Genomic DNA, 26276 nt, shown 5'->3' with positions numbered 1-26276 from the left:
CTAACCAGACCATCAGGTTGGAGTCATCGCTGAAGTGTGATTCCCATTTCTCCACATGCCCCAGTCTGATCTGTAAAAGACAAAAACAAAGTGAACAAAGCTCTACATGCTGGCTGATCTCCAGCAATAAACAAAGTGTTCTTCAGATGAATATTCATCATTCCGCTTGTGCGTCTCCATCTTCTGTCTGTTGTAGTTCCATTACCTACAATGTAAAAAAACTGCCACAGACATTTATCTAACAATCTATGCCCACCACCACCCCCTTCCTCTTGGAAGGACATCTATTCATGCATCCGTGTGTTTCCCTGTTCCTTCACATGCTCTGTGCCAATCTGCCAAAGAGAAAGATATCAGGTCTTTAATTAATCTTAATGCATTTCTTTGGAAATTAACTCCATTGTTCAGTCTGTTCAAGCAGTTCTACCTGCTTCCTGAGCTCCAGGTCTTCAAGTATATCTCCATCTTTCCCCTTGTGAGTCTCCTTCTTCTGCTCCACTCCAACCTGCAAAAAAAAAACAAAAAAACAAAGATCACTCCTGTTTGAAACTAAAAAGAGTTCACATTTTCTGTTTGTGCTGCAGAAATAACTTACAGTATATGCCGTTTAATAGCAGACACTCGTCACTCAAGATTTCAAAGATATATAGAGAAATATAATAGAAGTACAACTATCGCCGGTCTCCCTCATACAAATATGTCATATGTACATGAAACATGGTCTATATATGATATGAATATGATGACGTAAATTTATGAATTCCTAGCTACATTTCCAGGTTTTGATGAATATAGGCCACTAGATGCTAATACTTTACCTTTAAGTACAGCATTTGATTTATTTATTTATTTATTTTACGAACAGTACCGATTTTAATGAACTTCTAAACAGATTTTAATTTAAACGTAAGCGCAGTACAGTGTTAATGTTCAAACTATTTATAATGTTTAAAGTGTCTGACATTATTTTAGGAATAATCTGCCTTGTTTTTGAACTGTGCAGAGCTCTCGCTGATTAATCAGGCCTTCTACGCTACTATATTTCAATGATAGTCATTAGGTAGTACTTGGAGAGACAAATTCTTTCTGAGGTGAAAAAGTTTGAGAACCACTGATCTATACCGAACACCAGCCCCTTCATCTAGGAAGGATGTCCATCGATGCTCTCGTCCAAATTCCTGACCATCAATTTCCAGTCGTTGCTGAGGTGTGCGAGTCCCTTTTTTCTCCAATCTGCAAAACACAATAGAAAGATATCACGTGATTCATTTATCTTGATGCCATTCTTCAGAAGTTTCATCTCTCATTGTCTTCAGTCTGGTTCTGTTGTAACATTAACAAGTCATATTTCACAGCTGTAAGTAAATACTCTACAAGATGACAATCTATAAACTTAGAATAGTTCATTAAATGTGATTCAATAATTAGTAAATCTGTAAAAAGAACAAATAACTATTAAAATCTGCAAATGTTGAACAAGCCGACAACATAAACTACAAATAAATAACACAACAGCCAGACAATCTATCTGACAATAGACAAGCAGAAATATTCAGTGTGTTAAGGCTAACAGCATACAAATACATTATAACAGATCAATTTATCTGATGATATAACAAATAACAATCTGCAAATGTTAAATTAGCAATTTACAAATGAAGCACACAAACAAACAAAAAATACTGTATCTATCGGTTCACCAATCTCACAACATAACAAATGACATTCTACGATTATAAATAGGATACTAGAGAAGATAACAGAATACATAAACATAAAATATATTAAAAACCCTAAAATTGACAAGTCGACAATACAGTAATCTCCAATTCCTAACCTCTAACTATCAGTTTCCAGTCACTGCTGAGGTGTGTGATTCCTGATTTTCTCCACATGCTGCACTCCAGTCTGTAAAAGACAAAGACTGGACTAACAGAGCTCTACATGCTTGCTGAACTTGCAGCATTGCACAAGCTGTTCTCCAGCATCCTTCAGGTAAATCTCCACCGATGTTCTTCTGAGTCTCCTTCTTCTGCCTGTTGTGTGTTCATTACCTGAAAACAAATCACCTGCCACAGACACCTAGCTAACTGTCTAAGCCCACCACCACCCCCTTCCTCTAGGAAGGACATCTATTTTTCATTCATTCATCCACCCATCCATCCAGGAAACGTCTAACCAGACCATCAGGTTGCAGTCATCGCTGAAGTGTGATTCCCATTTCTCCACATGCCCCAGTCTGATCTGTAAAAGACAAAAACAAAGTGAACAAAGCTCTACATGCTGGCTGATCTCCAGCAATAAACAAAGTGTTCTTCAGATGAATATTCACCATTCCGCTTGTGCGTCTCCATCTTCTGTCTGTTGTAGTTCCATTACCTACAATGTAAAAAAACTGCCACAGACATTTATCTAACAATCTATGCCCACCACCACCCCCTTCCTCTTGGAATGACATCTATTCATGCATGCATCCGTGTGTTTCCCTGTTCCTTCACATGCTCTGTGCCAATCTGCCAAAGAGAAAGATATCAGGTCTTTAATTAATCTTAATGCATTTCTTTGGAAACTAACTCCATTGTTCAGTCTGTTCAAGCAGTTCTACCTGCTTCCTGAGCTCCAGGTCTTCAAGTATGTCTCCATCTTTCCCCTTGTGAGTCTCCTTCTTCTGCTCCACTCCAACCTGCAAAAAAAAAAAAAACACAAAGACCGCCCAAACAGAGCCCTCCCTGCTGTTCTTCAGCATTTTTTAGATAAATGTCCACCGATTCTCTTGTGAGTCTCCCTCTTCTGTCTGCTCTCCATTCATTGAAAAAAGAAAATCCAGACACAGACAAGCCCTATCTATCTATCTATCTATCTATCTATCTATCTATCTATCTATCTATCTATCTATCTATCTATCTATCTATCTATCTATCTATCTATCTATCTATCTATCTATCTATCTATCTATCTATCTATCTATCTATCTATCTATCTATCTATCTATCTATCCCAGTGGTTCTCAAAGTGTGGTTTGGCAGGCTTTCTTCAACTGGTACGCCGAGAAATCACTGAATAATAAATAAAAATATACAAACACTCTTTTACCCTTTGACACGTACAATAACACCGATATGATCAGCATCGGCTGTTCCCTGTACTGTATGATCACACCGCTGTGATTAGTATGTTTAGTGCATCATGTCATCAGATGCTAAAATATTGTAGAGCAGATACACGCTACAGAGAAGTGCTTTTGCAGATCAGTCCTGCTGGCATTTCAGTTACTGCAAACTCAGGAATTTCCCCATGCTGCATTACTGTTAACGTGTGTGTTCATAATTGTGTAAAATAAGCCATGTTTTCGATATATAGCCTAAAGTCTTTGGTTTTGTAAACAGCCTAGCCATTTGGCTTTCGATTTAGTTTCTTACCTCTTAATTTAAACAAATCTGGATGTGTTTCAAATGGTGCGGGCTGCAGAACATAAGGTGTGTCCCATATCGCATACTTACACACTATTCTACGCCATTTTGTATTATAAATAATGTAAGTAGTGCGGTCAAAATAAAAACTCTTAAAATAATAAGTGCACTTTAAATACCCCAATGATGCACTTATTCAACTGTTTAAAATAAGTGTGTAATGTTGGACACTTCACAGCACTCATCAGCCGCAGTTTTGATCAAGTAGTGGAAGAAGTGCAGCTATCAGGCGCTTAAGTTTGATGACTTTATTTTGGATTGTGAAAGAAAAAATCTCCTATGAGAGTGACTATAGCGCTTCCCGGTGGTGAATGCGGTCATACTCATGGCAGGTATTATTTGATAGATGGTCATTAATTTGCCAACCATTAAACATCATCTGGGAAATGGTTTTAAATTTGTGGTTAGTAAATAACCGCTAGTGTTTGATTTGGGACGACACTACATTCATATACTATGCTGTTGAGTGTGTAAGTGCATAAGTACATAGTGTATAAGTGCATAGTGTATAGTGTGCCATTTGGGACGCAGCTACAGACTCCAGCAAATTTTCCATCTTTGAAGCTTGGAGAAACTCAAAAATTAAAGTTAGCCTCTGTGTGCACAGACAGAGTACCTGCAAACCGTTCCCGAGTAGGCCTGAAAATGGTGCAACGGTGCAGTTTACACAAACTTTTACCACGGTTTACTTAAAACATGATCTAAATTTCACCAAATGATGGAAATGTTTCACAATTTAATTGGTAAATCACGTATGAATTGGTCAAACAATATTTTTATAATCACTTGCTTTTCTAAAGCACGTACTGTAAATGACGCGCTGTAGACAGATCTAATCTCTAAATATGTCATTATGAATCATCTATTTAAAACACAAGTTCATGTTTAGATGTCAAAAGGTAGAGCGGGGATAGTTAAAACACTTCCAATCTCTGCAACTAGTTACAAATCAGTTGATTCACTTCACACGTGCTCATATTAGTCCACATATGGAAATGTAGAGTCCTGACAGACACGGCAGATATTAGACGGGGAAAACTACATTTCAGCTAAGAATTTCATATTTTTTACTTGAACTATTTCTGAGATAGCAATGCCTGAGTATTCATGAACATGTATTCATGTATTTTTAAAAAAACATGATAGTATATACTTTATGCTTTTTTAAAATAGTAGTCTGTTAAAAAAACCTTTTCAAACACTTCTAGCGCGCGTCTCCTTTAAGAGGTGCTGGGTGGAGCCGTACAGGAAGTGAAGTGTCAACGCGAGTCTCGCCAAAACACAAGAGAACGAGAGAGAGGGAGTGCTGTTGATGGTCGCTTTGATGAACCTACTTATTAATAACTCTCACAGCCCTACACCGCTGCATATTGAACTCAGAACAGAGGTATGACCAGTGTGCTTCTTTACCAACTTCAAATTATCCACATTTCTCTATGAATGCAAACATACTGTCAAAACAAACAGCCCTTTACGCTAGCGTTAGTCAGGCTGGATGGTGGGCGCTGCTGAATGTTTATCATAGCAACGGCTGTCCGTTACTCTAGGGCGGTTTAGGGTCAGTTCGAGCCTAGTAGTGGCTATTGGGTGCAGGCCAGTAAACGAACCGAGAGACTTTCTGTCGACTCATAGTAAGTTACTGGCAGTTTGGGACCGTTGTTTTTTAGGGGCGTGGGCTCGTGGAGCTCCTGAACCCCGAGAACGTGTTCACGCGGCTTCTCTTATGAAGGTGCCAGGTTAACGTTACTGATCTAGAACATAACGTAATTTATTCAACGTTAGAAGCAGAAATGTTGCATAAAGTACATTGTAAACAGAGCTTTAGCAATTAATTTAAACAGTTTGGATAACTGTTTTATAAAACAATTATATATATATATATATATATATATATATATATATATATATATATATATATATATATACTGAGAGATCACCAAGTATAAACGAATAAATTGACCGTTTGAATGATTAACATGAATTAATTAGACATTCATTTATTTGTTTTCTTTTCAGCTTAGTCCCTTTATTAATCCAGGGGTCACCACAGCGGAATGAACTGCCAACTTACTTAGCTTATGTTTTACTCAAGCAGATGCCCTTCCAGCTGCAACCCAACACTGGGAAACACCCATACACTTTCATTCACACACATAGACTACGGCCAATTTAGCTTATGCAATTCACCCATAGTGCATGTCTTTGGACTGTGGGGGAAACTGGAGCACCCAGCCGGGGCCCAAACCATCGACCTTTTTTCTGTGAAGCCATCATGCTACCTACAGCGCCACCATGACACTCTTTAATCAGACTTATAACTGGAAAAAAAGTATTTCAGTATGTTTTTTATTCAATAAGACATTTTAGCCAGAAACAGTTTATGTTCATAAGATTATTTAAGTATATAATATGACCAGGGTGTCACGCTGGTGCCGTGGGTAGCACAATCAACTTACAGCAAGAAGGTCGCTGGTTCGAGCCTCGGCTGGGTCAGTTGGTGTTTCTGTGTGAAGTTTGCATGTTCTCCCCGTGATCGTGTGGGTTTCCTCCGGGTGCTCCGGTTCCCCCCTCAGTCCAAAGACATGTGCTATAGGTGAATTGGGTAAGCTAAATTGTCTTTAGTGTATGAGTGAGAATTAATGTGTATGGGGTTGCAACTGGAAGGGCATATGCTAGATAAGTTGGCGGTTCATTCCGCTGTGGCGACCCCAGATTAATAAAGGGACTAAGCTGAAAAGAAAATGAATGAATGAATAAAATTAAATGCATATTTACACGTATATCCCACATATTCACCAATATAAAAGGAAATAAAATGGTATAATATAATTATAAATAAAATAATATAATTTATAAATGTATGTGAGGATTACATGTCACACTTCATATATACATAAGCTTTATTAGACACTAATGTGTTAAAATAAATTAAAATGTGTTGTTTAGTAAATCCAAAAAGTATTTAAATGGTCCTTTTAAATAGTGTTTAATCCCTAAATATCCTACAATTTTATTTTAAAATTGACGTAATAATCATAATTTCTATAATTAAAAAATCAATGTTTTATTATGTTTAGATGAGTCAAGATGAGAGAAGTCTCATGCATCAAATTAAGGGATTTTTCTATTGGCTTACATAAAAGCACACTGAATGTCTAGTTTCCAGTCATGTAAAAATGAGTATTTAGACTTGTACTTGAATAAACAATATGATTTAACGGATTATGCTACATTATATATTAAATAATTGAAAACTTACTAACAAATTGTCCAAATCTAGAAATTTGAAGGATAATGGAGAAAAACATGTTTAAATAATTAAATGTTAAATGTAATCTTTATTTTGGGACTTTTTAAAAAGAGTTTTAATATTTTACTAAATAATTCTTGTTCCTTGCCCGACAAGGATATTTTAGGGTATTTTAGCCCTTTTCATTGACTAGTATATTTTTAAAGGGTCTTGATGTTTAACTTCAGTAGTAGACGAGAATGGGTCAGAAATGGGCTCATAAGGCCTGAAAAGTTATGAAAATGTTTTATAGTATTTATTCATTAAATTGTTTCTATAATTTTCAGTGCTCCAAAACATGTCTTTGCTGCATACTACACTTATTTTTATTTATTTTTATTTACATTGTTAAACAAAACAAAAACAAACAAACAAAATCTGTGTTTTTGATCGAACTGTCTGAAATGAATCCCCTCAGAGTCTGCTGGCATCTGCTGGTAGGCTGGAGAACTGCAGCGCTGGCGTCATGGTGAAGGATGTTTCGAAAGGTCAAGAAGCGCCACAGCAGCAGCAGCTCCCAGAGCAGTGAGATCAGCACCAAGAGCAAGGTCAGTTCACCACTCACCCATTTTAGCCAAAAACAGTGACTGATACTTCATTTGCACGTTTCTACTAAGTTTAGAAAGCGCACACAGGGTTATGCAAAACATGAACTTCTTCCTTAGTATGAATCGAGTTATTATGCCAGTACTGGAATTTACTGTTACATTAGGGTCGTGTGTTATTGACAAATATTTTCTTATTATTTTTAAAGATATTGACAGGTTATGTTAGAGTTTCTGCAGGCTCTTTTAAAGTCCCTAAAAAGTTGATTTCAAAATAAACAAATAAAAATCCAAAAAGTATTTTGTTCTAGGTTTTAAAGTACTTTTTCACCCAAAAATGAAAACTCTGTTATTAATTACCCGCGGTCATTTATTTAATTGCAGAATTGAACAATTCCAAGAGCATACCTGACATTTGTCTCTGAAATTTCGGGAGACCGCGGGGGCCAGGACAGTGTGTTGTTTGTGACGTTTACTGTACCATGATTCTGGTTTCAGGCAGTGGCGTTGATTGGATACTATATGAAAATTGACTATCGTTGGAGACTGTACTAAAATGATGAGGAATGGGGGTGGGTGGATTTACGGGAGATGGATGTGAAATATGGGAGACTTCTGGGAAAAACAGGATTGTATGTTCAAGAGCTCTCTGACCCACTATAGACAGCAACGGTCACAAGATATTTAAAGTTCAGAAAAGAAGTCAAAAATAGTCTAAAAGCATTCAATGTGACTCAAGTGCTCCCAAGAATGTGTGCTGAAAAAACTGTCAAGTCGACTCCGTCTGTTCTTTGTCAGATCAGGTCATTTACTGCAGGCAATACACATCTTGTGTGGTGCACTGCTGACTAATGGCAACATGTTGTTTTGACTGTAGTAAACACACACCCTCAAAAGAGGAGAAAATATTGGTGCAAAAAGTCAAATTTCACTGTGTTTTTTTGTCACACACAAGTGTTTTTGGAGCATCTAAAGCAGTGGTTCCCAACCTGGGGTCCGCGCCCCCCTAAGGGGGGCGCCAGAGTTCACAAGCGGGGCGCGGGAGAGGATAAGTGTTGAGGTAGATAAAGGCATAAAAATGCTCCACTGTTATATAGGGCTGTACAATTAATCGAAAATCCGATTTCAAACGATTATAAAAAAAGCATTAATCGAGATAAATGATTATTGCATCATATACCGCCACCTTTCCAGTTGTACACTGTTGGTCTTAAAAGCGCGAGCGCGTGCTTATGTGTGTGTGCGGCACGCACACGCAGCCAGAAGCATGCGGCCGGTCAGCATTCGCTCTCATTCGCACACTGAGACGAGCAGAGGAGCGCAGACATCTAAAGTCATTAACGTGAGCGCTTTAACGGTCAAATAGGTGTCAAAACGCGATGTTTAGTAATTATTTATATTAACCATCATTTGTGTAATAAACAAACGAGTTAAGAAACAAAAGACATGTGAAAGAGAAACCAAAGAGACATCGCGAAATATTCCTGCTGCCGCCTGTTTTTATGATTATTAATCAAACGAGAAAATCCCTTACTAGTCTTGACTGAAGGACTGCTGTGTTTTTCTTACAGTGAAGATGCTTAAAGCACAGTTTGTTTAATATTTTTGTTCTATTGTATTTATCTCTCTTTCCTTTGCAGGGTGGAAAATAACTGTATGTAAACACTTGAAGTCAGAATTATTAGCCCTCCTGAATATTAGCAACCCTTTTCCTCCCAATTTCTGTTTCATGGAAAGAAGTTTTTTTTTAACTTATTTCTGAACATAATAGTTTTAATATCTCATTTCTAATTACTGATTTCTTTTATCTTTGCTATGATGACAGGTCAAAATACAAGCATTCAGATTAAAGTGCAATTCAAAGGCTTAATTAGGGTAATTAGGCCTAGGCTTAATTAGGGTAATTATACAAGTCATTGTATAACAGTAGTTTCTTCTGCAGACAATCAAAAATATTTATTGCTTAAGGGAGCTAATAATATTGACCTTAAATTGGTTTCAAAATATTTAAACCTGCTTTTATTCTAGCTAAAATAAAACAAATAAGCCTAAAAGAAAAAATATTATAAGAAATACTGTTAAAATTCCTTGTTCTGTTAAACATAATTTGGGAAATATTTATAAAAAAATAAAATAAAAAAAATTCTCAGGAGCGCTAATAATATTGACTTTACCTGATAATCGTTTTGAAAATTGTGATTACAATTATGACCAAAATAATCGTGATTATGATTTTTCACAAAATCGAGCAGCCCTACTATTATATATGTATTTTTAAGTGCAAAAAAAAAAAATATATATATATATATATATATATATATATATATATATATATATATATATATATATCTCAAAACACATGCTTAAAATTACAACATAATAGTAAAAATAATTAAAATGAATAACTTTAAATAATTATTTAAATTTAGCTCACTCACACAATGTGCTTGTCAACGTGTCGTAAAGGCAAAATCAAAACAAAATCGGCAGAGAAACGTAAATGCAGTGATTCTTTAGAGGCGAAGAAAAAGATTAGACAGTATGACAAAGCCTACCTAAATTTTTGTTTTATTGGTGGCCAAGACAAGTTAAAACTGATTAATTTATATTTTCTATACATATTATATATTAATATTACACAAACACACACATACAGTATGTATATATATATATATATATATATATATATATATATATATATATATATATATATATATATATATATATATATATATATATATATATATATATACTGTATATATAGTACATATGGGTGTGTGTGCGTGTGTATTTAAATGGTGGGGGGGCTCCAATGTTTGTATATGTTCATGGGGGGGCCCCTAAGAAAAAGGTTGGGAACCACTGATCTAAAGTATCTTCATTGGTGAAATCCCCATATATCTCTGCGGGTTGGAATGACTTGGTGAGTGGTTAATAACAGAATTTACATTTTTGGGTGAAATAGGTGAACAGGTTTTAATTTTTGTCCAACTCATTGAAAAAAAATGCTCTCAGTGTTTTAGAAAGTGTTTTATAGGCTAAAATATTGAGGTTGTAGTTACTATTTTCACTCTTATCCAAAAATAATTTCAATTATATCAAGTATATGTGAGATTAGATTTCATAAATGGTGTTAAAAATGTCTAAGTTCTAAATCTGAGCCACGCATCTGCTATATATTGGCTGTAAATTAATCCCTTAAAAGTCCTGATTAACTAATCCTGCTTCATTCAGTCGGTAGATTCCAGTTTGGGAGGCCTGTCTAGGTCGAGCACAGTCGCCAGCCTTGATACAGACTCCACCAAGAGCTCAGGTTAGTCCCCACTGCAAACTGATTAAACTCCTTGTTTGACATTTGACTTGCTTTAAGAGTTGATCTTAATATTGCTGAGTCCTCAGGTAACGCTGTGTCTGATGCCTGTGCGGAGTTCAGAGTCAAGTATGTGGGAGCCATCGAGAAGCTGCAGTTTGACATGAGCAAAACCCTGCAGGAGCCGCTGGACCTTATCAACTACATTGATGCAGCTCAGGTGAGTATGTTTAGTTTCATTCATTAATGTGGGACTTTTTTTATTTTGTACGCATCCGAGAACTTCTTTTAAAACCAAAATGTACCTTTTTTAATGGTGTTGTTATGGTTACATCTTGCATTTACACCACATCTGCATCTTTGGCCTGTGAAAACCCTGTATATGAAAAGCTCTCCTGTACACATCTGGTAAATTCATCATGTTTTGCTGATGGTACAGATTGCAACCTCACCCAATGTGGTATTAAAATGGTTAGGTAAGGAGCAGTGGAAAAGCCCCAAAAGAGTACCACATGTACAGTACCATGCAGTGGAAAATGCTCCTTAATATCCCACAAAATGCACATTTATAGACGTTATTTCATGTCATTCAGTATTTCATACCATGCTTTGTGTCTGAATCCATTTTCAAATTTGTTTGTTCCTTTATTCACTCTAAAGCAAGATGGAAAACTGCCGTTTGTGCCTGGAGACGAGGAGATGATTCTGGGAGTTTCCAAGTATGGAGTTAAAGTGGCCTCTTTGGACCAGTGTGTGAGTCTTAATGTCATTCTTAATAATATCAACATTTGATTCATTTACATTTTACATTTAGCAAACACTTGTATTCAAAGCAAATCACACACACATAACATGAACACACAAACCTCAGCAGTGGGATGCTCAGGGAGCAATTGGTGCATTGCTCAAGGGACTCACCTCAGCTGTAGTATTTGAGGGTGGAGGAGTATACTGGTTGTAGTTTTTCACACCCCAATCTGCAATTCCTGTTGATGCTGAAATTTGAACCTACAACCTTTGGATCACAAGCACAACTTTCTAACTATTAGGCTATGGCTGATTCTTTTGCAATTATATATAAAATGTAGAATGTAAAATGTAATAATAATAATTATCAAATTATAATATTACCATAATCACTACATATATCTAGAATACATTTCTGAAATGTGCTTCACACAGGTGAGTGGGTTTCCACCTGTAGAAACACTCTGTATTCTCTAAATGCAGACACTTTCTTAAACTCTATCTCACAAGCACTATAAAATGTTTACTTGTGCATGTAGTAAAAATCCTGTTGCACTACTTTCTCAACCTTAAATACCTCTTTTGCACAAAATATTGCACAATCTTATTTTTGTTTTAAGATCTGAAGTATAGTCTTTTTGGGTTATGTGTGTAGTTAACTATTTGTAGAGTTTGATTTCTGCTTCAGTGTGTTAGTTGTGTATTGCTTTAAAATTGCTCTTACAGTCAGTGTTGTTTATGTGTATGATTGCTTATTTATGTAGCACTGCTGTCCTGTTTGGGGATGGGTATTGTTGAGGTTTTTCAGTATTACTACTTTTATCCATACCACTTATCGGTTCAGTACTTTAATGGTTTTTATCGGTACTTTTCGTAGTGTTTTTTAATTTATTTATTTATGTTTTATGAAAAAACAAATTGAACAGAATTAACAACTTTATTTTATTATTCCCCTTTTAATGTAAAATAAAACAAAACCAATAATTGTAAAACAAATAAATATTTTTTTTCCTGTAAAAGAATCTAAAATGGTTAAAAAGAATGGTTTTTAACCATTCTTCTGGAGAAAAATCAACATGTTTGACTTTTCTGGCAGAAGTCGGGACCTTTCTTGGTTTATTGTGCTCACTGCAGTTGAAAATACCCTTTTGGAGTTGCAAAATGCAGTTAAATGAGTTTTTGTTTCAGATTTTTTAGGCCTTTACGTAAATGGTGTTTTAGGAGTTAACTGTGTTTTTAATACAGTTTTGGAGCATCTTGCAATGTAAGAATAAGCAGTTTTTTTCATAATTTCTTATTAAGCATAGTTTATTATTAGGCTGTTCATAGACTGTATTTGTAAACGCAGCTGATGTAAAAGTATTTTAATGTTTAAGATTTATTTAGGCTACTGCAAAAAAAAAAATACTGTTTTCCTTGTAACCGAATGTGTTTATTTAAATTTTAATATTATACTAAATGAGGTGATTGACTGCTGGCATAACGATGTGGATGTTGTAACGTTACCGTTAGTAGCTAGGCAGTCAAAAACTGTTCATTGCAGTTAATGCACTTTTAAAAGATTGCTTGCGTTTCCGCTTGTACAAGAAAACAACTGGTCACAACAGGGATTGTAGCTGTTCCCTCGGTAAATAAAACCCATTTGGTTCACTTCGCAAGCATTTGAGGTGTGTGTGCCGGTGTCGCCAGCTTAGTGCGCGAGAACTGTGAAGGCTTTTATAATTGAGGTGTGCGCCTGAAACACGAGCATTTCTCATGTGAGATTGCCGACTGTGCAGATGAATATTAAATATGACAAATTAGTAAAGGTTGTTCAGTTAAATCATGCTACTGTAGGCTAAGTATTGTTTATTCTAAAATAATTCTCCAGTACTGATAGCAAAACCGTTAACCTCAGAGCTTATTGATATGCCTGTATTTTATAATGTAGCATGAGATTTTATTCCACTTTGTCCACGCATGTAGCAGAATGAAAAGCTGGACTTGACTTGAATAATACCAAATTAAAGGTGAGCACCGTGAAAAGCAGGATTGAAATATAAATGCATTGTTGTTGGTGGTCTCTTTTCTCAGGATGTGCTCCACCGTCACCCGCTCTACCTGATTGTCCGTATGCTCTGCTATGATGATGGTCTGGGTGCTGGAAAAAACCTGCTGGCACTGAAGACCACCGATACCAAGCAGCAGGAGTGCAGCATCTGGGTGTATCAGTGCAGCAATGCGGTGAGATATCTCAGACTTTCTCAATGCATATCTTGTTTTACAATGACAATAGCTATGCATCTAACAACACACACATCTGTGGACACAAGAACATAGTGTTTGTTATTAGATACATGTTCATATTGTACTGCATAACACTATTGTTGCAGGATTAAGGTTAAATACAGGGATAGGATTAACCTTTGGTTACGGGGTAGTTTGTTAACTACACAAATGACATGCAAGTGTTTACACCATTGGTAGTGTACACAATCTGTTGTAGATTAAGTGTATCAATGTTAATTAATTCTTAACTTTTGTGCTAATGTTGGGTTCAACATTCAACGTTCTCTCAGCACAAATAGAATAAACTGTTTTTGCAAATTTAAGTGGCTTGAACCTATAACCCCCCTTAAAAAAAGTCAAAAATTGTGTTGATTGGGTTCATTTTAAATAAGCAGTTTAAAAAACCAGCAAAAATCCATTTTTGGCTGCCTACTATGGACTGCTAATGTGACTCTGTCATTCTTTGTCCTACAGGAACATGCCCAGGCCATCTGTAAAGTTCTGTCCAGCTCCTTTGACTGTGCCCTGGCCTCAGAGAAGCCCTGATGTGTGTTCGGGATGCTCCACCTTCAGGAGGACATCTGCTTGTGGAAGGTGCCCTTTTTTTAAACAGATCTGACACAAATGCTGGAATTTGTCTCACGTTGATTTAATGTTAGTGCTGCCGTTCGTTCGGCTTCTCATCCACTTGTTTACACCACCTTCATTAGTCTTTACTCCTAATGCCCCCATCACTCAAAAGTCCAAGTTTGGGCAGTGTCTATGTTTGTTAGCTAATTTAATTTTATTTAATGTAAATATACAGAGCACATTTTCCACAGCAGACCAGCAAATCTGCGATTTCTGGAGCTCCAGTGGGATTTGTGGTAATCATGGTACATTTAATGATAGTGTGGAATGATGCTGTAAACAATGATGCTGTAAAACCCCAAGTCTTTTGTGCCTTGCCCATGTACGTGCCCCTTTTTGTTGTCCTGGTCCAGGTGGGATGGGATCAGCCAATATGGTACAATAAATCAATGCAGATGTGATTTCTATCTATATATCTCATTTGTTTTGTTTTTTCCCTGGCCACTAGATGTCAGTGCTCTATACATTTTAATATGCTATTACCCCAGGCATCTAAAGTATTCATCGAACAGGAGAACAGCTTTTATTCATTCCAGTTTTCCCATTTATTTGTACATATATGAATTATATATTAGCGTCAACAATGTTTATGGTAAAGGGGTGAGTAGTTAAAAGTGTACTGTAACAGTCTTATCTAACAATACGTCAACACATCAGTCAGTATCAGTTTAGCTCTCTGTTTACAATTAAATATGCACAAAGCAAAAAGTCTACAGTTATTTACAATCACTGCAGGCCGTATACACACTGGCCTGAGCTCAATCAAGACTAACATGACTGTAATTAAAAGTTACATAACAGACGCTAAGTTGCTCTGCAACCACATCAAACACTCTTGACAGAAAACGCTCTGCTGTGTTACTCCTGCAAACACTCACTGATGGATGAGCTTTACAAAGGATTAGGAGAAGTGATGAGAGAGATTTTCATTTTCTCTGGAATACAATTAGAGCGCTAGAGAGAGAAAGAGAGTTATTACTGCTACAGGGAACAACCGTCAGGTTACACCAAAACGGTCTAGTAGAAAATAGCTGTCATTCACACTTCGCAATCTGTTTAAATTTATTAATTTAGCAGACGCTTTTATCCAAAGGTTTAAATTAAAACAGACTCTATTTAAAACTGTGCAAAAGCATCTTAAAAGACAGTCACTCCCCCTCCACAAATGTAAATGCTGTCATTTGCTCACCGTCATGCCAAAAGTATGACTTTTTTCTTCCATTGAACCAGAGGATGATTAGTGAAAAATGGCAAGAGTGCTTTAATCAGTATGATTGATGAAACATGTTCACCCTGTAACCAGAATACTCAAACCAAAGCTGAATCCATATTCAAATGTGAAGTTGATGATTTGACCTTGTTTGACAATGACAGTGAATGATTTTCAGAAAATAACTTAATTTGCTATTACAATCCTGTAGGATTTCATTGTATAAGACAATATTTAGAGAATTGGATCAGTGTATTGAAATCCATTTGTGCCACCTCAATTTTGCACTTTTCTGTTGCAAATCTTTCATATATAAAATAAGCAGAACTGTACGATTAAAGTCACTATTACCTTTTTTGAATATATATATATATATATATATATATATATATATATATATATATATATATATATTTCCATATGAACAGATTCCTACATTTAGTACCCACATTGCTCCAAATAAACACTGAAGTAAGGTTTGTAAAGACTTGAGAATAAATGTTTAGTTTTCCTCTAAAACCCATCTATTTACTCATTTAAGTTTACTGTATGTCTTCAGACAACTTGGATTACATCAAATTGAGCATATAGAGAAGGTTTCCAAACAGTGTTCCTGGAGGCACACCAACAGTTCATATTTTGGGAGTCTCCCTTATCTGACTCATTTACTTCAGGTTTTAGAGTCTCTTCTAATGGTCTGTTGAGTTGATTGAGGCGTGTTTGCTTAGGAAGAGGTTGAAAATGTGTACTGTTGGTGTGCCTTCAAGAACAGGGTTGGGAAATGCTGATATAGAGCACTCTGGACATTTTGTAAATTGAGTAAATCACAGGTGTCAAACTGAGTTCCTGGAGGGCCGCAGCTCTGCACAACCCTGATTAAACACCTGATCAAACTAATTAAGTTCTTCAGGCTTGTTTGAAACTTGCAGGTAAGTGTGTTGGAGCAGGGTTGGAACTAAACTGTGCAGGGCTGCGGCCCTCCAGGAACTTTGACACTCCTGGAGTAAATTAATTAGTTTGAAGGTTTGGTCTGTCTCTTTAAAAAGAAATGACATCATTCAGCAGATTGCTCGCACAATGAAGCAAGTTCTGCGGAAGATCGTTAAAGTCAATGAGAGTCTAAAACAGAACAGCTCCGATTTATAAATACCTATACAGAAAAAAAGCTCCTGGATGCTCTTCCTCTCCTTTCCCTGGAGGCCAGAGAACATTCACAACGCTCCAAAATCCCAGCAGCTTCAGGGTCAAGATTACTTTCATTTAATCTTCACGTCCCTCAGCCAGCGCAAAAGCACTCTTCAGTCTGTCAGTTTCTCCATCACACAGTAATAATAATAATAATAATTCCTTACATTTATATAGCGCTTTTCTGGGCACTCAAAGCGCTTTACACACAATGGGGGGAATCTCCTCATCCACCACCAGTGTGCAGCATCCACCTGGATGACACAGTGCACTTCAGAGATTTCCCATGTGCGAGTGCTGGAGAAAACCTATTTCTGCACTCAGCACTGGGGCAGGTAGTGTGAAAACGGGGACATCAGTGCGCTCCTCCTAGGACAGACAGCTCCTGTAGCATATTCCTGCTTTAGCACCATTAACAGAGCCGTCTTATCCAACAGAGTCCTCCAAAAAGGCTGTTTCACTACTATGCTTCCGTCTTTCCTTGCCAGATGTGGAATGTGGGCATATAAGACTATATTCACAGATCTGTCTAAAGAAATAAGGATGTGAATGATCCTGAAACAAAACCTTCATCTTGGTGACATTCATTAGCATTGTGTTCATGATAAATTAAGTTCAAAAGTGCGTTTATTGCCCAGAAGGCTGATTTCTCCAGAGGCAGGACTTGTGGAAGATTGGTGAAGATACAGGCCTCACCATAAAGGGAAGAACAACGATGATGATGAAGATAGTGGTGGTTAGTGAGGCCACACAGAGGCAGAGAAGTGCCGTCATCAGTTCAGTGTGTGATCTCTCGAGCTTCAGTCCATAATGAACTGTACAAACGTGACAGGAAACGCTCCTCTTCTCATTGGCTCTCCCTCAATGTGGCCCAGCTTTAAAAATAAAGAAATAAAAAAAACAGTCAAGAAAAAGTTGGTCGATGGTCCTGATACTGCATGTCAAAAAACTATTTATTTAAACCGTGGGGGGAATAAGTATTGAACATGAAGTCATGTATTTCTCAGGTGTGTTTTATTTCACAGCCTTTAACAGTGTACAAATCTTGATGGTTCTGTGGGTCTCGTATGTCAAATCTGATCTTTATTTTGTATTTTCTATTGGATTGAAGTCAGGTGATTGGCTGGGCCATTCAACAGCTTCATTTTCTTTCTCTGAAAGCATTTGTCTCCTTGGCTGTGTTTTGAATCATTCGCCGCATTTCCACCATCGTGCCTAAAGCGAGCGTGTCAGGGCCAGCTGGGGCTTCGAGGCAGAGTGAAAGAAGAGATGGAGTTTGCCCGAGTCTGGTAAGGATGGTGTGCCACTACTACACTAGTTTTCTGATCGCACACGAGCACATGCGCAAAAAAATAAATAAATAAATAAATAAATAAATAAGGAAAAGAAAACCTAGCTAGCTAATCAGTTAGGCTATTCCATAAAACACCTTATGGGCTAGGGGTCTTTTTGCTTATGATCGCCCGTATGTTTCCCTTTTAAATGTAAGGCTGTTGCATAAAATAATAAAGTAGTTTTAATTTATATGTGGCATTTCTATTTCCTAAAACAAGAAACAACAGAGGAGGTTTAAAATATTATTTATGAAGTATTTGGATACGATGATATAAATCAAATCGTGCAAACAGAGCCTTTTTTGGGTGAGTGAAACCAGAAACGACCTTCTTTTCTGTCATCCAGTCCTGCAGCGCTGCTTTACAAGCAGATTGGAAAAAAACTGCTCTTAAAAATGTGTTCTATGTCCTCAAATAAATGTTTATGTTTTTATATGATGTGGTAAAATGTAAAAAATTAAATTGTAAATGTAGATTTTTAATAAAGGATAGCTGCTGAGCGCAACAAAATATAAGCTATATAGTCAATATTTTATTACCTTCTCTTATGTCCTGAAACACTTAACCCTCTACTGCACACATTATGATAAATCTATAAAAAATATGTTTGACTCTTTTCTTAGAATGGCTTAACTTGAAGTGCTGTAAAAAAGGGGAAATTTTTTAAGGTACTTTATGAAATGTTGCCATATGGCAACAACGTTCAACAGTGGATCCAACTTAGAAATTTCAAATTTAAATCTTTCCTTATAATTAATAATTTTCTTGTTTGTTTTGATTTAATTGGTGTTGCAGTATTATGAGCTATAACACTAAACTTATAAATGACACCTTATACACACTGCAACACTTCGTATCGTACAGCTTTCATTTATTCCATTCTTTTTTGCTGAATATTATTGAAAACAATCATAATATTGTATTATCATATATACAACATACAGTGAATATAAATATTTCCTCCAGTAAATATAACAAATAAACAACAAGTCTAGCATATCCAGATGCATCAGAATAATGCAGCTACACTATACTACGCCTGTCTTATCTGCCTCTAAGCTAACTTACCTGAACTGTCTATATCAAATGTCCAGTCTGCATCATTCTCATGGTCACTAAAACCCATCTCATCTGCAGGAAGAGCCAGTTCTGTGCTTTTCTTCTTTCACGTGCATTAGAACATAATGGTGTTCGCTAATAAACTCTTCCCTGTATTCATATCTATTCAAAAGCAGTATTACCATTAAAACTACATTTTATCTGTAATATAAATGCAATTACCATTCAACTAATCAACATTATATTACTAGACTTCATGTTGTTATTGTTACAACTTAAAAGTTCACAGCTGACCTTGCTAGCTACCTAACCCATTGTAATATTGCACGTTCCACTATTGCACAGTGTTGTCATTTAGCAACACACACATTTGATCGATTTGCGAAAAACTAATTTGATAAAAAAAAATATATATTGCTGTGAATATGTCTTCATAACTTACTGGAGGTGATGTTTCAGATTTTTTTTTTGTGGATTTTTATATATATATATATATATATATATATATATATATATATATATATATATATATATATATATATAAATTGTCTGTAGTATATGTGTGTGAATGAGTGTGCATGGGTGTTTCCCAGTGATGGGTTGCAGCTGGAATCCGCTGCGTAAAATATATGCTATATATTTATATGTATATATGGCCAGTAATACATAATTCATTTTAGTCCAACTAAATTGATTTGAATTATGCAGAAAATTGTTTGCCATTCAGTTTACATGCAAGTAAAAATGATTTTATTAATTAGGGTGTCGTTACCTTCTTTTTTTGGAAAAAAAATTTGGATAATTTAAATGAAAAACATGAAGTCATAAGGAAGGTTTTTAGGTTCTTTTCTGGACTGTAAATGTCTCACTGCCAGTGTTTTGTATATGGAGGATGAATGAACTCGGTTCATTTTCAAAACACAAGTGAAGATATTTTAGAGAAATGCCAAAGGTCTCGTGGGATTGAAATGACGTGGTTGAGTAACTACTAACAGAATAACAATAATAAGTCATAATAATATTAATAACTGATTATTTAATGCTTAAATATGTCTGTGAAGCAAAGCATTGAGGCCTAATCTGAACACTCAATATAACAGCAGAAATCAGTTTCAGGTGAGCAGCTGCATGATGCTGAGAGATCACACTCTTCAAAGTCTACTGTTATAGTACAGGGTTTAATACATTTTCTAAATTATTTATTTTACCCACTGCCATCTATAGGGATTGCTTTTTAGGCCATTTTATCACATCAAATATAGCCCAAGATCAGACAGCAGCTTTAAAACCTCCAAGACTGAGGTGGAAACGGCCTGAACACATTGATACATAAACAGTGCTGAAGTCACACAGAGAACTGCTCATTCATGATGAGCCTCCGTGGAGAGTGAATGACTAAACACAGCCGGTGGAAAGCAAAGCCATTTGCTGGGAAACAAGCAGCTGCTCTGTATTCAGCCCAGCATTAACAGCCAGCCAATAATAGAGATGGAAATATGCTGAAGTAGCTTTTGCTCTGATGAAGTGTGTAGCGCTCGCTCGCTCACTCACCCACCACTCCTGGTCCTCCTCTCCATCCACCACGATAAGCTCTCCCTCAGAGAAGGTCAGCTCGTCTGGATTATCGGCCACACAGTTATACATGGCCTTCACACGCTTCGGCTTCTGTCAAACACAATAAAGCACAAAGTACACTTCATTTTTATACATATATGATGTATAAAAGTTGCTCCAATAGCCAACTCTAGTGAATGTTTCATTTTAGAACATTTCAATGCATTAATGTTTTGTCATTTTCATGAACTCATTAAGAATGCTGAACATTAATGCATAGAAATATTATAAAATTTAACAATACTGGCTGTGATGCCATACATGAACCATTTTGGTTCCACAAAGACTTTATCAGTGATCAGTAAAACATTTTAATAATATAAACAATCTTTTTTTTCCTATAAAGGATCCTTTATGGAGTGAAAATGCTTTAAGGGTGTTAAATATTCTTCATGGAACCTTCAATTCCAATAAAGAGTCTTCATTTTCAAGAGTGTGTATTCACGTATACAGAGTTTCCTCTTGAGGATGAACATACCAGATACGTTTTCCTGGGCATGTGGGTCGCAGGCAGAGTTTGACCAGTGGTGTTTTGTGGGCCTCCTGGGACTTCTTTAGCTGTTTGACAACAACAAAACACGACAACATCACAGTTAACATTTCATTTTCAATTCAATGACGCCCGCAGGTCTTCAATTAGAACATTCAACTTACAGTTAACATGGTTTCTCTGACATCTACCTGGTCTCTCGATGGATCCGGAGCGCATCAGTGTGCTTTTGCTGAAGTTTTTGTCCGCACTGCAACCAACACAAGAGAAGAGATGTGAAGATTGTACACAAAGACTCTCAAGTTCATTCAGTGGCCGTGTTTACAATGTCTCTGTGCAATATTGTTGGGCATTCAAGACCAATGACAACCTCACTTCATTGCGAATATCCTGAAAACTATTGACACACATTTTAAAACACATTTGAACTACGCAGTATAATTTCAGGCTGACCAGTCCTGCTTCTGTAGACAAATATATTTCATTATTTCGAGCAAATTCGTTCTTTCGGTTTAAAAAGAAATTTTGAAGCTGTGTTACGGCGATGAGATCATTGTGTAAATTCCAATGAGGAGACTGGATGTTTGTACCGGCGAGTGCAACATGACCTCTGAGTTTTCAGCATTAATTCATGAGAAAGACTTGGTTTGAACCAATCAGCGCGCTCTATTGTGAATGAGGTGCAACTTCATTAATATGCATGATTTAGCTTTGAAGACTGTTTTTACCTGTTACAGTATTCAGACAGCAGAGAGACGCCATGTTGTGTTGCCAACATAAATAAAATCAATGGAAGAAGAAGAAATGTTTGGAGACATGGGTCGTAAGTGTTGTTTATAAATGTGCTGCAACAGATTTTGTTTCCATTTTCCCGCAATGAGAGCACAGCTGATTACAGTGGTCTGCTAACACGCGACAACAATATGTTTTGTAAGGAACATTTTTTACTGGGAGCTTTTTACATATGGAACTGGTGAAATCCGAATTTGCCACTTGTCTCCTTTAAAAAAAAAAAAAAAGACATGGTTCCAGTTGGTGTTGATTGTCCTGTCTCTACAGATTGAGTGTGTGTGTGTTCTTTGTTTATGTTTATTAGATGTCAAAGTTAGTTAGTATCGTCAGCAGTACTATTTCAGTTTTTAAAGACATACCTTGGTCAAAATGATTTAGTTTACAGTACGCTAACATCACTGCAAAATTATGAACTGACAGATCTGCTGTAAATGCTGCTCTACAAATGTAAACATGTAAAAACCTCAATCAAAATATTACCTTCATGTAGGATTTTCGCAGCATTTTGTGACAGTATAGTCTATACACACACAGCTGTTTGGTGCTATTTTCTGCATTCACCGAAAAATTTGGAGTTTTTTTTTTCTCCCATATGGTGTGCGGTATTAAATTCCATTAAAAATAGACTCTGCCAGCAGTTCCTCGCATCCAATATATTGTTTGTCACGGGGCATGCATGAAATGTTCCTGAATAAAAGTGAAATTGCTAAACTGCAGTTAAAGTCCACAAATTAAGGACGAAACACCCATAATGACATGAAACTGGAGAAAATGTAGATATTGCAGCAATGTTAGTCAGTTTATGTGTGTAACATGTAAATAAAAGTTTGTGGCCCTTTAATTATTAATACGAGTAGGATGAACTTATAATTTACAAGAATAATAAAAGAATACTTGTAATTTGGACGTATTACATTCACCATGCTGTCATTATCACATGACCTACTCTAATCAGTTGCATTGTTTTAATCCCATTCATAAATTCCCTTGGCCTCATGGGATAATAAAGTGTCCATTGGATGTGCACATCAGAATAAGTAATACACCCGGGTTCTTCTAACCTGCTGTTTTTTGAATACCATGAATTCAGAGATACTAATTAGCTCACATATGTATGTGATTTTGGATGCACTGAGTATATTCATACTTGGCTGCACTGTACACAAGCACACAAATAACCATTAGACTAAAGTTAACATCCACATCTTTTATTAGTTTTACACTGAGAGCTCCAGCAAAAGTACTCTAGAGCATGCTGAAATAAGAGGGTCTCGATGAAATCTAAACACAAGTGGCCATGAGACTGCATGTTAATATCATGTGGAAACAGGGTCTTGTGCTCGGGTCATTCAAGGTAACCCCATTAGTAATCCGAGTGGCCTACTTGTCTGGTCCTCTGGCACTGTGTGCGTGAATGAGGCCTTGAATAGGAATTAATGAGCTGGTGAATCTGCAGTTCCCAACAGGCCATTTCCACCTTTGTGTTCACCTTTTACTGGAGTCAGACTCAACAAACATTTTCACCAGCGGCTATTTGGAGATATAATGAGTTTAATGGGGTTGTCCTGTAGGGCAGGACTGTCAGAGGACATGAGTATATTAGAGTGTGTGCTTATAGTGGTCATGTGTTATTTGGTAATCTGACCTTGTAGCCCGGTTAATGTTCTGTCCAGGAGGCCCCTGTCCGGGTTTGGGTTGCATATTCATGGTCTCCATCATACCAGTAGCTTTAGCCAGAGGAGGAGCAGCACCGCTGGGCATTAGAACTGCAAATAGAGCATCAACAACAAACATCATTACACTTAAGGGCACCAATTTGACCCCTTTTTCAAGATTTAAGAGAGGTCTTTTGTGTCTCCAGAATGTATCTGGACAGTTTCACCTCAAAACACACATCAGATTATTTATTATACCTTTTAGAATATTGGAATTTTCTGCTGTAAACACAATGTAGCTGTTTTTGTGGCCTGTGCCTTTAATGCTAGTCCTCCCCGCCCACCATTCCCATATGCCTCTCAGAGTGTGCCTCGATCTCCACCATTGCTTTGTCAGATAAACAGCACAGTGACAATCATGAAGGAAGCAGATGTCGCGTAACCTTTCACAATGATTATTTGATGTATTTGTTGTGGAGTTAATTCAAGCCTTTCTGCAACGTTGAGTCACACACAATGTTGTTACACACACACACACACAAACAGCCCATGCGACAGGATACACATTAATATCAACTGCTGTATGGATATTTGTTAGTTGATGTATAAAATAAACCTGATTTAACATCCACAAACTAGGATTGAAGCGTCTTCTTTAATAATTGTACTGACATGTGGCTATGGTGATGAAGTAAAGCTGAAGTAAATTGCTGCAATTCATTACAAACAAGCAATGTTTTAAACATTTTAAACTTGTAAAACTCAATCTTGATCACATTTGATGATGATTGATGATCACAGAGAGCTGAACAGATCTTTTAATCTCGGTTGCTATGCGCACGTACAGCCTTGTTGATATGATTTTACACGCTACTATGAAGACATGTTATCACCCGGCTGTTGGTCAATTCAGTGGGCGGTGGAAACAGCACTTCTACATCACGTTGCGGTGGGCCTTAAAATGAGAGGGATTTGGATCCTATTTTAACTTCAGGAAATTTAAAAAAGAGACTTATTGTGTTTCTTTCACTCCAGTATGACTGTGGACACCTTATATACACACAAAGTTCTGTCCAAACAGCTTACAAAAGATGGTTTTCATAATAGGTGCCCTTAAAACATCTTCAAGACACACAAAAAAATTGAAAATAGAACCTGCCACCTAATATTTTCTGATATGTTTGACAATATTGATGCCAGCCCAAGTTTTCAATTCTTCGACAAATGGATCAACGCCTCATAATGATGGCAGCTTTTGAAACACAAAGCCTCAAAACCCTTACGAATCCTTGCTTTCAAATCAGTGGTTTCGGAGAGCATATCAAATTGAAACGGTCAAGTGATTTCAGTAAACGGACGTTGTTACGTCATCACTTTTCATAGATCGTTAATTCACGTTTACCATCAATATAACATTGACGAATCGTTGGTGAATCATTTTGCACACCAATTGGTTAAAATAGTTTCAAATCTTTGTTTTCCAAGCAATTCAATTGTTTTGAAGCTTTGAAAAGCTTAGTTTGGCCCGTCACTAATGCTTCAACAAAGTTCTTTTAAATAAAACCTAGAAGGCTGATCTATAAATCAGCAACAATTTGAAAATAGATACAGGCTCATCCTAAAAGTGTTTGAGCAAGCAGAAATTAAGCCAGTATCAAGTATCAAACATAACCCTGCTACCTGACATGCACTTCTAAATATATTAATGGACAGTTCTGTAGTCAAAATCCAGAAGAGCTTAATGAATATTCATGAATAGAGACGCCAATGATGTCATGACATCCCCGGCAGGATCCATGGATTAACCAAAAAAACAACCTCATCTTAACACAAACCATAACAGGAAATAAAAGCGCTCAGCGTGGAGCAAAAGTTGATCCACTCATTGATGTTCAGCCAACTCACGGGAGGTGGAAGTGACCCGTAAGGGAGGCGCAGGAGGATGCATGTTGGGAGGGTCAGAGGAGGATCTCTGTCTGCCGCTCAGATCCAGAGACCCAGGCTTCCAGCCGGGAGATCCTTGAGTCAGTCCTGCAAGAGCAGACGGCTGAACTGTGGGAGAAAAAGAGAGGCGTTCAAGAAAATGACTACAAGACAAAGCTTTTGTTCACTAGACGATGAGAAAGCTCTGCTAGAACTCTTTTTTTTTCTGGAGCTGGATCTCCTCCAGAGCAGCAGAGCTCCATTACGCACCTAATTTCATTAGCGTCTTTAATAATGCGGCTCATTGTGAAGTCTGAACCAGAGACTCTGTTCAAAGTGCCAAATGGAGAGAAAAGCATCTTGTGCTAAAGGCCTGACTATACTCAGTGAAGATGCATGTGCTCTTTCTTCTTAATAACAAAATAAACACAATAAAAAATGACAGAGGAGTCAGAAAACAGCAGTTCAGGCATGTCCGGAAAGTATTCACTTCACTTCTTCCACTTTAATTGTTACAGCTCTAGTCCAAAATGGATTAAGCTCATTACTTTCATTCAGAGTCTACAAACAATACACATAATGACATTTGTGAAAGAAGTTTACCAATGCCTGAAATCTTTGCTAAAGTACCAATAAGAAATAAGAAAAAAGAAATCTCATGTCCATACATATTCAGATAATTTGCCATCACACTCAAAATTGAGGTCAGGTAGCTCCTTTTCCACTGATCATCCTTGAGATGGACTTGGTTGAAG

The 26276-nt window shown here is 36.8% G+C and overlaps 2 protein-coding genes across 10 annotated transcripts in view; one reads left to right on the top strand and one right to left on the bottom strand.

The window, feature by feature from the left end:
* The first annotated feature begins 4744 nt into the window (after nt 1–4744).
* itgb1bp1 (integrin beta 1 binding protein 1) lies at nt 4745–14666 on the top strand. Its single transcript, NM_001037409.2, is given in 7 exon segments — nt 4745–4857; nt 7178–7307; nt 10539–10617; nt 10704–10834; nt 11275–11367; nt 13435–13584; nt 14104–14666. Coding segments are annotated over 6 exon segments (597 nt in total). The 5' UTR covers nt 4745–4857; nt 7178–7235; the 3' UTR covers nt 14176–14666.
* A 1168-nt stretch (nt 14667–15834) lies between these two features.
* asap2a (ArfGAP with SH3 domain, ankyrin repeat and PH domain 2a) overlaps nt 15835–26276 on the bottom strand; it is a 139560-nt gene continuing 129118 nt past the window's right edge. For 4 of the 9 annotated variants that reach the window (XM_087289409.1, XM_087289408.1, XM_087289413.1 and 1 more), the window contains 5 exons: nt 25504–25650; nt 23589–23709; nt 21316–21401; nt 21140–21219; nt 19693–20712 (listed from right to left, as the gene is read on the bottom strand). In XM_087289409.1, coding sequence (XP_087145535.1) covers nt 20443–20712; nt 21140–21219; nt 21316–21401; nt 23589–23709; nt 25504–25650 — 704 coding nt within the window. In that variant the 3' untranslated portion in view covers nt 19693–20442. 9 annotated transcript variants of the gene reach the window in all.

This window comes from Danio rerio, chromosome 17, assembly GCF_052040795.2.
Source record: "Danio rerio strain M-AB ecotype USA chromosome 17, GRCz13ab, whole genome shotgun sequence".
NCBI lineage: Eukaryota > Metazoa > Chordata > Actinopteri > Cypriniformes > Danionidae > Danio > Danio rerio.
The sequence above is the reverse complement of the archived record's forward strand: the minus strand, read 5'-3'. Positions and strand labels throughout refer to the sequence as shown.